General features: G+C 39.2%; 1 protein-coding gene across 1 annotated transcript in view; it reads right to left on the bottom strand.

Moving 5' to 3' along the window:
* The window catches only part of DCDC1 (doublecortin domain containing 1), a 411,407-nt gene that overhangs the window by 300,485 nt on the left and 97,282 nt on the right, over positions 1-13,640 (bottom strand). The window contains 1 exon segment of the mRNA XM_077819961.1: positions 3,206-3,372. Within this exon segment, the coding sequence (XP_077676087.1) occupies positions 3,206-3,372 (167 nt within the window).

Here is a 13,640-nt window from a genome sequence, read left to right as displayed (position 1 = left end):
TACAACTACAATACTCGGGACTCTACACAAAGGAAAAACATAAACGACAAGCTATTGTGATGTACAGATGTGTTATTTTCTTTTCTCCTGAGTTCAAAGAGACATTTGAACCCTTCTCCAGCCACAAGTATCCTCTTAGTTCTACCTGATTATAATATAGTAAATAAGCAAGGTTAAGATACATAACTAATATAAAGCTAGGAAATGGATTCAAATATCCCCTTGGTTTTAACTGCTCTACTGCACCCTACATCATTCTTAAGGAATGGCACTCAAAGTCTATCAAATCTCCTCGTAAAGGTGATACAGGGGGCACAGCAGAATGATAAGAGTTTCTCCTTTTGACCTGTGGACTGAGAATTTTAACGGCATACTATAGGGCAGGAAGCAACTAGCTGATAATAGGCAGTCCACTGTGCAGCCTTTTGGGTCAACCAATGTGTACTATTTGTAATCCAGTAGGTGCATAACAATACACGTTGATTGAAATTGAAATTTAAAACTACTTAAGTTTTAGTAAAAGTGGCTCAGAATTATATTGCTATTGAGCTACTAATACTTCCAAGAGCTATTTAATCTCATTATTTCAACAAAGCAGGTTGTCCCAGCAGAGTATTACCAGATCAAAGGGGTTTTCCATAATTTTTCTTCATTTGTTCTTTATTTATTTAAATAAAAGATAGCATAAAACACAAATATAACACAAATCTCAAAATAACAGAGATAAATAGAAAATTCAGTTAAGATTGTCAAGTAATGTCTAGATATACAGTGATTTGAAAACTGAACATGTTTCACATCATAGAGTTGTACTGCTAGTCTGCCTAGACACAACAGGATGAAGAAGTGAGGGCTGTGCCCCCTGCATTCCTTTTTTAGAAGAGTTGATAGTTTTCAAATGTCATTCCTTGACAATGAGGTAGGGTGAAGTAAAACAGCTAAAATTGAAGGGATACATGACTCAATTTCCTAGCTTTATATTACTATGTATTTTAACCTTGCTTATTTATATTATAATCTACATCTTTTTAAATTTTTAACTTATTTATAAATTATGGACAACATATGTAAACGTAGCCACAAACAAACTGATATTTCAAAATAATATGCTGTATTCTTTAATACTCACAGTACTCTGCATATGATTTCAACTATGTTCAATGCTAATAAAATTTCACCTTGAAAATGATTGGTAAAATTAAAGGGAAAAAAAATAAAAATGCATTTCTGCTATCTTTTTTATTTTTGTTTATGCTGCTATAATACCAGATACCACAAACTATTTACTTTTGAAAGTCTTACATTAACTTAATGTTTCTTAACATTATTGTAATATTTCCAAAATACTTAACTTTCTTGTTTTACTTTTAATACTTAAAACACTATTTTAAAATGCCTATAAAAATAATCTTCTGCTATTACAGAATTTTTGTGAACTAATAACTGGCATATTTATACTCCTAATTGTAACCTTATATTATATGAATCTTATATATATATCTCCCCCAGGCATTTGATAATATGAACACATGTCCAAATGTTCTTTCTGAATCTAGGTGAATTTGTTTTCAAAGGTGGTTTCAAACTTTAATAAAAGTGTTATTTTTCTGCTATTTAAACTCCCTTTTCAAACCCATACTTTTGGGCAACACCAGAGAAATGATTAATCTAAGTTAAATTACTGGAAATTTATTATATTTTCTTTATAGGAGCACAAAAAGCAACCGACAAAAGTCTTTCACATCGTTTTTATTATAGGCCACTTTGTGATTCAGTCCCCCCCCCCAAAATGCTGACCATTTGTGGAGCGTTAATTTATTTTGCAGATTAACATAACTGTTAAATATTTTAATGAATCATATTTGATAGATTTTCATGTGTATTTTTGAAAAAGATTCAGTAATTATTTTCTTATCAGTTAGGACACTGTACTGTAATATTTTGCTTTTCTGTACCATTCATGAGAGCCAGCATTGTCTTATACGTGAGAAACATCAATAGAAAATTTAAACATGATCATTGTATTTTTTTTTTACTATGCTGCTAAAATGAGTCATGAAACAAGCCGATGTTTAGCCTTTCTGCCTGTTTCTATTTTCTTGATTTCTTGTTGTTGACCACCATTAGCTCAACATAGGAACAGTCTCTTCCAAAGTCAATGCTCATTTCTCCTTATGGATCTGACAGCAGGAGGTGCTGTATAAACAGTGAGACTGACACCCCATTTCCACCTCCCCTCCCCCTTCCCACACAGACTGATAGCATAATCTGGTTGATGCATTCATTCTTAACTCTGGGGCCTCTGATCACTTTTGAATCCGAGTTTCCTAGATGGCGGTTTAATGTATAATTATTACTTTTCCTGGCAAATCTGCATACTTGCTATTTTCATAAATCATTCAACTAACTTTTAAAAATTTGATTACTTTCATATTTATAAATCAAAAGATGTCAGACTTAGTTATTCTTAACAAGCCTAGAAATCCTATTTTTTATTCAAGTTAATTAAAATACAATACCTTTAGACTAAAAAGTCATAAATATATCTGCATATCACTAAACAAGTATATAAATATGCAGATAAAGCAAACATGTACTAACTAGGTCTCGTAGTCAAACTATAACAAATCAAGTAATACATCCTATAATCTGCTGTTACTTATGCAAATAAAAATGTATTTCTGATATATTTATTTAACTGTGCATGAATTGTCAATAAAAGCCTATTGTCTATCCTAAAGATAGCAAGTTCATTTTATTTTTGAGAATGTTACTCCAGTTATGTTTAGCTATTTTTTACTCAAAAATATTTCAACTATGGCCTTTATTTTGATTAGCCTTGTGTGAGAAAATACGAGACAATTTTTAATATTCAATGTGCAGAACAAGCTTTTAATTTTCCTATGCAAAATGACTGCCTTTATAGGATTTCCACATAAGGAATGTCTCAGCTATGCACAGTGTGCAGCAAGAAAAGAGGAGACATATGACATCCCACACCGAAAGACAGATACAATTAGCTCCATTATTGTTGGCTTTGAGATTATAGGAGAAGCATTTCCCTAACGGGTACTGGAGCTCATGCAATACTTGTCACACTTCTTTATGACACAATGCCAATCATTGCCTTTACACAACTAGTACATTTTAAAATGAAAACAAAACAAAAAAAGAAGCAGACTTTTAAAGAGTGGGACAAACTCACCTGTTTGCAATAGTTTTTTGCAGACTTTAATCGTTGGTGTAAGGCCAAAAGAACTCCATGGATATACATCTTTGCTCCTGAGGGGCTGAAACCTTCTCCCTTAGAGACCCAAACAGGTCCACGCAAAGGTGTGATGGAATTTTGCAGGCATTTGTCAAGCAGAGGAACTATACAAGAAAAAAAGGGAAAATACATTCTTTTGACCCAACTGAAAATACACAGCCTGAAATGAAGCCCCAACATCAGAACTAACTCTTAACATCTATTATTTATATCTGACCTGGGTTAAGTCTTGGAAAAGCAACTCCTGCATTACTAGTGGCCACCATGAAGGATGTATTTATATTGAGACACCCCCCATGTAAGACTCACAAGCTTTGTGAGCACACCTGAATAGTTCTGAAGTGTGCCTAACTAGCTGTACAGAGTGTCATGGTGTGCACTGATTGCCTTATCTTCTCATTTATCACAGATGAGTTGGAACCAACCTTGCTGAAATCTACTTGCATTGTCCTGATAAAATTGTAAGATCCATGTTGTTTCTATATATAGTTCCCTGTTGAGGAGCTTATATATACCTAACATATTATACCTCATGTTATTCATAAAATATAATCAACACGCTCATAAGCAATTTTACAATAACCTTTTCATTGCCACTGCTTAAGCAACCAACTTTAAACAAAAAAACAAAACAAAACAAAAAACTGCTCAGTGTGGCTGTTTAAAAAATGAGGGGAAAAATCAAATGAAAAGATATATACAAATGGACTCATGGCAATAACTCTACAAGATTTTTCTTGCTATTTTTGGAATGCAAAACCATTCTAAAAGGTTTAATGCATTCTATTTTCAGGGACCTTATGCCAATATATGTGACGAACAAGGCAAGCACATTTTGGCTGCAGGCTTTATTTAGACACATGCATTTGACAGATATTTTGGATTTTACTGAACTGTGTAAACAACAGAGACCTTTCTTAAATATATAGTAAACTAACATGGCACTTGACTATTTAGGGATATAAAATATAAAAGACATTTCTGCTCTTTCTAGGTTGTGGAAGAAAATTGACAAATAAATAAATACAAATATAAAGCACACTTGTGAACACATGCAAATAAAAGGAAATACTTAGTTTTAGCTCTAGTCAGTATGTGGTCATTTCAAGACCACATTGTGCATATATATGTGACATATTTATATGTCTGTAGTAACCTCACAGGCAGTTGAATACTAAGGAAGGGCTGCATGCATAGTCAACAAAGACAATGAGTACATATCACTGGATACTTCACATATTTTATGCAGACCAGGAGGCTAGTATGACATTCTGTAAATTGACTCACAATTGGACTCAAAAGCTGTTCAACTTAACTGCAAAACCGTGCAGAGCCTCTTTGGTGATCATTTTTGGCTGAACTGAGCCTTTAGTAAAGAAACTATCAGAAGACAGTTCCCACATAGTTGGTCACTTTAAAGTAAATGTAGGGACACAACACACAGACTTAAGTTAACACTAGATGCAGAGAACAATAATTAGATGAGCATATGGTAGATTAGATATTTACTTTTGCTAAAATAAATGTATTTTTAAGTGTACTCAGCACATCGTGTGGGCAAAAACAGAAAGCCATAGAATTTTGTTTATTTTTTTTTACAGAGTATGTTACTTTAAAAGAAAACATATATTTTTATGATACTCTTAGACTGCCAAACAAGCCACGTGGCTGAGACAAAGTCATATGACTTAAAACAGTATCACAGTATTGTCTTATCATCTGGTCACTAATCTTAGGCATCCTCTATTCATGCAATTCTCCATTCTCCAACACCACAAGCCTCAAAATACTGTTTGACTGCTTCTTCAACAAATATCTCTGGACCTACTACTTCCATGCCTCATAATGCCCCACGCTGGTCTGCAAGGCCACTACAATCTCCTTAATGAAACCTCTCCTGAAGTTCCAGTTCTGCTATCATGTCTACAAGAAACTATGGCCCCCATTCAGCAAGGTAGATTAGCACATGCATAAATTAAAATGCATGAGTAGTTTCATTTAAATCAGTGGGACTACTCATGGGCTTAAAGTTAAGCACATACTTAAGCACCTTGCTTAACCAGGACCTATAACATCAGGCTCGTAGGGTAATTTAGAAAATCTAATATTTAAATGTAAAGTTATTAATTTAAAAAATAATACACACATTGTGAGTGTGTAAACTGGCATCAATGACAAAGACAAGAGAATGGGAGGCAATGTTATAAGATAAATGAGGCAAAGTAGAGACGGGAAAAAATCTGCAGGACCATAAAGGCATTAAAAAGAGCATCCTGACTCTATTGAAATCAATGGCAATATTCCCTTTGACCTAAATGGGGCAAGATTTCACCCAAGAGAGTTGAACTTGATGCTGTGGGGAAGAGCCTATGTCCACAGTCCTTGCATTTAAAACTAGTGATCATCTTAAAGGATAATACTGTTATAATTATACACACACATACTTGACTTATGGTGGTTGGCAGATACTTACTTAAGCCAAGACACTGACAGAAGCTGGCCCTTCTCACATGGAGATGACGATTTATATATAAACACATTTGCTTTATCAGGATGTGGTCATTCACTACTTCACTTGTTTGTTGTTCCCATTTCCCCTGTCCTCAATCTCTCTATCAGTTTTGTCTTTTTTGATTTTTTAGAGTGTAAGTACTTTGAGGTAGGGCTCATGTCTTATTTTGTGTTTGTACAGTTCCTAGAACATTCTGAGTGGCACCACAAGCAATAATAATAAATAAAATAATAATAATATGATTTTATGTCAGGCATTTCATCAAAGGGGTGACTGATAAAAGCAACATATTTGGGTCCAAATGCAGAACAGCATTCTTACTTAGGACAGTGCCTAAGCACATGCTTAAAGTGGAACATGTACATTAAGTGCTTTCCTGAATTCAGACCTTATGGATTAATGTATTTAAAAATTTTAAAATTATTCTATATATGGTATAAAATGTAGGATATATTTCCTTGACATTTAGCTGCCAGACACCTCAGAGGTAATACAAATAATTTAAATAAATATGTAAAGCCAATGTGAAAATTCAATAAAACTAAAAATAAAAAATTAGATGTTCCCAGAGAATCAAGAATTTCCCAGAATTTCTGAAAAAACAGGGTCATATGACCCTGTTTGATAAAAAGAGATATAGCCTGTGACAGGCTGGCTGGCTGGCCGGCTGTTAAAAATAGCTGGGCTTATCCTCACCTATGACAGATCAGTCACCGCACCAGCTAATACTGATTTGCTGGGACCCAGGTGGCTCAATTCAGTTATCAGACTCAATAGGGGAAGAGTTGGGTGATTTCAATAAAGGGCTGGAAGAACTCAGTTGGGGAGGGGAGCTACAGAAGGGAGGCTGTCTCATGTGATTGGTCTGGAAGGGAAAGGGCAGCATGAGAGGAGGCGGCTCATGTGGCTACTCCAGGAAAAGGCCAACACCCCCCCCACCCCTCCCCAGGAAATGGCTTGGAGATAGACTTGGAATAAGACTAGGGGAAGGGCACCAGGGAAGAAGCCCTGAGGATCAGCAGCTCTGGCAGGAACCAGGCCTGTAGGGAGAAAGTCTGGAAGGTGAGCACTCTATGAGTGAGTGGGGCAGAAGGGTAGCCCAGGAGGAGTGGAAAATTATTTTATGTTGTTTGGATTAGAGACTGACACTTTACAGGGCCTCCCTGAGGGAAGGTAGGAGTGTTGTTGGAAATAAGAAGGAAACAGAGGTTTGCAGTTGCAGTGTGGCATAATAGACCAAGGGGAGGAGGTGCTACTACACGGCCGAAAAGAGTACTTGAAACAGCAGCATGTTTATAGTAAATTGCATTTTTGAAAAGTAATAACATATCTGCAGATTTAAATTTTTAGTTTATAAAACAAGTGTTTTCCTGCTGCTGTGGAATTTGTCACAGAATTGTGTGGTAAAATCTAAGCTTTCATTTATAAACATTAAGGATTAAATCTTGGCCCCACTGAAATTCTGAAATTGACTTCAAAGGACCAGAATTTCACACAATGCTTTCAGTCCTGTGGTTACAAAGAAAAAAATTCCAAATCTGAACTGAATGTAAACTGATGCCATGTTGTTTTTCTGAGTCCGCAAACAGACAAACTGTAAGAGAAGTGTGTGAAATGCCTCGTGTACTGAAACTAGATGTTAACTCTGAAGGCTAATTACAACATTATAAATATTAACTATTTCACTGCTGACAACTTTAACAGAAATATAGCACTAATGTGCTTATGCATCACTATTGAAGGTAATAGTAGATACTGAGGGGACAGTAGTAGGGTAGCTGGCAGCTATCAAGAATTGCTGGAAAGAGGAAGCCCCCAGTACCAAGGTAATACCTGACTCTTGGATACCAAATTCTGAAAACACCTTCTACACCTTCCTGAAAACAAAAATCCTCCACTGTTCTTTTCCAATGCGTCAAGAATGTCTGCTTCCCCCTGGACAACTTCTACAATGAAATAGTATATCATCAATGTAAAATCTGTAGTGCAACAGAATTGGAAAATTAGGGGCATACTAAAACAAAACAGGGTAGATCATCAGCACGTAAACTATCAAAGCTCTATTGGCTTCAATGGAGCTACAGCAATTTACTCAAGTTGAGGATCTGGCCCAATAATTTCATATCAAAATAAAAAACACAGTACATACTGTACTAATTGTATTACTCATTTTCATAAACATCTGTGACCAGATATTCCTTGCCAAGATTCTGTTGGCAAAAGAGACAAGCTTTTCAGCAACATGGAGCTCTTCTTCAGGTCTGTGTACCTCGAAAGCTTGTCTCTTTCACCAACAGAAGTTGATCCAGTACAAGATATTACCTCATCCATCTTCTCTCTCTAATATCCTGGGACCAACATGGCTATAACAACACTACAAACTGGCCAAGATTGACTTTTTAACTATTTTCTCTCTAGATTTTCAGCCTTATACAAGTGTGTATTTTTCCATGTTTTAAAAGTAATAACTTTATTTATTTCTCTACTGAAATAAAAGAAAATATTCCAGAGCAGGGGTGGCCAAACAACGGCCCCCAGGCCACATCTGGCCCGTCAGACCATTTTATCCAGCCCTCCACTCCCGCTGAGGAGCAGGGTTGGGAGTGCCCTGATACAGCGCTCCAGCCCGGGGAGTGGGGTTGGGGGCTTGCCCAACTCCATGCAGCTCCCAGGAAGCAGCGGGTATGACCCCCTTCCAGCTCGACCCCGCTCTGGCTCCTACGTAGTACACAGAGGTGTGGCCAGGCAGCTGTAGATGCCACCCCACCTGCAGGCGCTGCCCCCTCAGTTCCCTTTGGCCGTGGTTCCCAGCCAATGAGAGCTGCAGGGGTGGCGTCTGCAAACAGAACAGTGCGCAAAGCCACCTGGCCGCACCTTGGAGCTGGAGCGGGGACATGCTTCTGGGAGCTGTTTGCAGTAAGCGCCGCCTTGAGCCTGCACTCCTCAGCCCCGCCCTGTGCCCCAATCCCCTGCCAGCCCTGATCCCCCTCCCGCCCTCCAAATCCCTCATTCCCAGCCTACAGCCCCCTCTTGTATCCCAAGCCCCTCTTCCCCAGCCCCAACCCAGAGCCCTTACCCCCAGCCAGAGCCCTTACCCCCATCCTATGCCCCAAAAGCCTGCCCCAGCTCTCATTCCCCGTCCGCCCTCCAAACCCATTGGTCCCAACCCAGAGCATCCTCCTGTACCCCAAACTCCTCATCCCTGGCCCCACCCCAGAGCCCGCTCCCCCAGGAGGAACCCTCACACCCCTCCCCTGTATTCCCAGCCCTAATCCTCCTCCTGCCCTCCGAACCCCTCAGTCCCAGCCTGGAGCCCACTCCTGCACCCCCAAAAAAGTCCATTACCAGATGTCTGTTTCCCCATCCCAGAGTCCTCACCCCACTGTACCCCAACCCGGAGCCCCCTCCTGCACCCTGAACTCCTCATGTCTGGCCACACACCCCAGCCGGAGCCCTCACCCCCTCCTGTACCCGTATCCCCAATTTTGTGAGCATTCATGGCCTGCCATACAATTTCCATACCCCGATGTAACCCTCAGGCCAAAAAGTCTGCCCACCCCTCTGTTCCAGAGGCACAAAAGAGCAACCATAAAAGTACAAAAAGAAATCTCTGTGCAATATAGTTTATATGGGAAGCAGGGAAGAAATTTGGAACAATTAAGTGTTATATGAATATGCCAGGAGAAGATTGTACCTACATCAAAACAAACAAATAAATAAAAATTCTTTAGGTTTCAGAGTAACAGCCGTGTTAGTCTGTATTCGCAAAAAGAAAAGGAGTACTTGTGGCACCTTAGAGACTAACCAATTTATTTGAGCATAAGCTTTCGTGAGCTACAGCTCCAATGAAGTGAGCTGTAGCTCACGAAAGCTTATGCTCACATAAATTGGTTAGTCTCTAAGGTGCCACAAGTACTCCTTTTTCTTTTTTTTTTTTTAATTCTTTAGGTTCATCAGTATTGGTGCTATTGAGCTTCTGGTTTATGAAGGTTCTATCAGGAATTCTTAGCTCTATAGCTGAAAAATTCATCACTGGTCAAAGATCCTTTCAAAAATGGTGTGACATAACATACATTGTCTAGCTATACAAAAAGAGGACAGGAGACACTTGATATGGATTTAATCAGGCTGAAATTTTATTATTTGATGTCTGGGACTACCCAGCAGATAAAAGTGTACAGTGCATGCAACTCCAAGTTTATCCAAATAACTACGTGGGGCTTCTACCAGCCCCCCATTTTCCATCCAGTTCCCCAAGCCAACCCATGGCTTGGAACTTACCATCCATTCCCCCCCACCTTGTAAGAGGGTTAAGGTGGGCTATAAGAAAGGGGGATTGGCTCCTTGCTGTACCAATCATAGGAGTCCCCAACACACACATGCCGGTCCGTTCCTTTAACCAGCACCTCCTTTTAAGTCCTTTATCAGGCCATCAATCTGGTCACTGGATGCCTTCCCTATGGAGTACCTGCACTAGACATCTGCCTCACACTTACAAAATAAGTTGCAACATATAGCCTAACCATCTTTTCTCCTCACCAGAAAAGGTCCACCCTGACACCCACTGTGGGAAAGGCGAAAAAAACTCACTCCACCGAAGCCAATATGGTGGTGAGCGGAAAATTGCTTCCCAGCCCCCGTAAAAAGGAGCGACTAACGCAGTGCCCACAGCAGGTCCTAACCAAACCTGATATTCACACCTCTAGGGGAGGGAGGGTGGGTGCTGCCTTGCCTGCTGCATGGAGAAAAGACTTCCCACACGTAAGGCTTGCACCTTTAAAGCCTTCTGCACCTTATATCCCCTGTGGGCGAGTCAGCACCACAAAACTGACCACCACCCACTTTTTTTGAAGCAGTTTCTGACCTCCTTCCCATGCCACCCCAACCGCCATAAAGCACTGATACCTTCCTTTGGCAAGCCCAGACAACATTCCCCCCACTTAAAGTGCCGTGCGGTCATTTGTGTTGATCTCAGTTCTGGTAACTGACATTGTTATAATTGGTTGTCTGAGTCACCCAGACACAGGGCCATAAGACATTCTTTGATGAGTGGCCACATACTGAAAACTATTTCTTCTTGATACAGTTCTAAGGATTTCTATCCTCCTCAGTGCATTATGTAAAATACAGTGAAGAAGAAGGTCTGAACCACTGACCTCCTGAAGAGCAGTAGAAATTAATATTGAACTTTCATACATTTCTATGGAATTAAGAGCTCTGTGCAGACCACAGGCTGCAAAATGAAGCAAACAGAGCACTCAAGCAAATTTACCAGAGATTTTAGAACCTTTTCTGAAGTGCTGTATAATCTATTCAATCTAATCTAATCTGTTCTCTTGATTTTAATAAGTGCCCTGCTTCAATATTCCGAATTCTCTCTACTGGAAGCAGGGCACTTATTAAAATCAAGAGAACACTAATAATCCCAGTTCAAAGGTTAACCTTTAAGTACGATCTTTCTTTATGGATCATGAAACTCAATGACTGTGTGTTCACCTTGGTAAAGGAAGACAAAGGCCAGCCCCGGGAAACAATATGAATCAGCTAATTTGGAGGTACAGATACACGTGGGCATGATGAACAAGTGTCATAGATTTAGAGCCACTCTGTGAGATATTTTGAATGCTTGAGAGTGAATGATAAAATGAGACAAATGGAATATCGTGTTTAGAAAATGAAATGAACCAAGAAGGAAATTAGTGCTTACGGGAAGGAAGATAATTTATGTAAAAAATGCAGTGTGGAGGTTGAAAAGGATTTTTAAAGGGACTGATAAAATCCCTTTCCACTTTCATCTCTCTTTCAACTTTTCCAAGCATGCTATATGCAGAACTTTAAGAAGAAAGCATTAGCACATATCTATGTACTTTCTTTCCTAATCATTCCACCGCTGCTGTACCTCACCTATGTGGCAATATTACTCCCCAGATCTTCAGCCATGGGGAAGGAGAAAGTAAACAGAAGAAGAAATTGTTTTGCTCCTTCACTAAGGTCACTAGGTTAAATACTTTTTTAAGTGTTAAGAAATATTAGAAGTAAAATCTGTCCCTTACTGACCTGGTGGGTTGAGTTATATCATATGACAGAAGCACAGTTGCCAACTTTCACGCAGTAAACAAGCACCCCAACTTTCACAATAAGCCAAAAATCAAGCTAATCCCATTTCAAAACAAGGCCAAAACAAGCCAATCCCTAAGAACCCCAACCCTCTATGTGCACCCCTGACTCTCTCCTCCCCCTTGCCCCGCTTGCCCCTCTTGCCCTTGCTTGCCGGGAGCTGATTAAAAAAAGCAACAAGCTGCAACAAGCAACAAGATAAAAGCCACAAACTAGCCAAGAAGCAACTCACAAGCCAATTAAGCCAAAAACAAGCCCAATGTCTGCATTTTTTTCATGGGTTTGACATATCTGGACAGAAGGTGAACTTCTTGAAGAAGATAGTACTTTTGCACTGATTCTAACAGACTAAAAATATATTACCTCTAAAACCCAGGGACTTAAAGTCAATAAAGGTAATAACATAACGCATGGAATGTAACGTGAAAGCCTTCCAGTGTGACTAATATGAGGCAAAAGCGGCTTATTTCTCTGTTCTTGGTGTATTTTTTTAAACATGCTGCAAGAGGTGGTAGTGCAGATGATGATGAAATAGAGTAATGGAACAAGATGAAATCTGGAAAAAACAGGATACCAACACACAATAGACAGCAGTTTTGCCAGAGAATGGGGAAACAGACATCTGGTAATGGACTTTTCCCCCCCTAATTGAAGAACTGAGAACTCCAGGAGTTCTCAATTAGTGTAGATATCTCAGTATTATTGCCAGATTTTTCTGATAGGGCAATGTTAGGTCAACATAAGTTACATAATATGTTGAGTCATACACAATGTTGAGTCAACATAAGTTACGTCAACTTACAGTCACTGTAGTAATTAAACTGCTTTTGCATGTCCACACTGCACTCCTTGTGTCGGTAGTGCGTGTCTTCACCAGGAGAACTGGCACCAATTTATCTGTCAGTGTGGGGCATTGTGGGATGGCCTCTGAAAGGCAGCAACAGTCAATGTAAGTAACGCAGTGTCTACACTGACGCTGCGTCGACCTAACTACATCGACGTAAGCACCACGCCTCTTGTGGAGGTGGAGCTATTAAGGTGGTATAGTGGGCGAGTTACAATGGTGGGAGTTGCATTTTATTGTAGACACTTACAGGGTTAGCTGCCTTACATCGACCTAATTCTGTACTGTATTCCAGGGCATATTATTTTAGGGTATATAGTATAATACTACAATCATTTTTTAATTTTGCCACAAGTAACGGCAGCAGAACAATAAGAATTATCTCATCATCAGATTTTTTTTTAAAACTGTTAGACAAAAAGCTTTCAATCTGACTGAAATATGGAGAGGAAAAATTCACCATGAAGCTCCTTAGATACCAACAAAGACTTTCTCAAAGGAGCTGAACAGTATATTTTGCAGAGTGTGTGTGTGTGTGTGCGTGTGTGTGCGCAGTTTGAGTTGAGTTGGTGCTAATGCACACATGTGCTTGACTGCATTTCCCCCCTATTTTTAGTAACAGTTATACAGCTCTGAGTCCCAAAGCAACTGGCATACACTATCCAAAAGCATGGTCTGCAGAGGGAGACTGAATGATGGAGAGCATACAGTTTGCTATGTTGTTTAAATTATGTCACTGTATTTTTACTCAAACAAAACTAATCTAACAGCTGCTGTGTATTTTTGTTTACATGCTATATGTCAAATCTTATTGTCCCTAAGGTACTTATGAGAGATGTTTTAGCAGTCATTTTCTTAAATACTGATGCCTATCCGAATTTGGATTTTTCCACCATTGA

The sequence above is a fragment of the Eretmochelys imbricata genome, chromosome 6 (genome assembly GCF_965152235.1).
Source record: "Eretmochelys imbricata isolate rEreImb1 chromosome 6, rEreImb1.hap1, whole genome shotgun sequence".
NCBI classification, from domain to species: Eukaryota; Metazoa; Chordata; order Testudines; family Cheloniidae; genus Eretmochelys; species Eretmochelys imbricata.
This window is presented reverse-complemented; position numbering and strand designations above follow the sequence as displayed.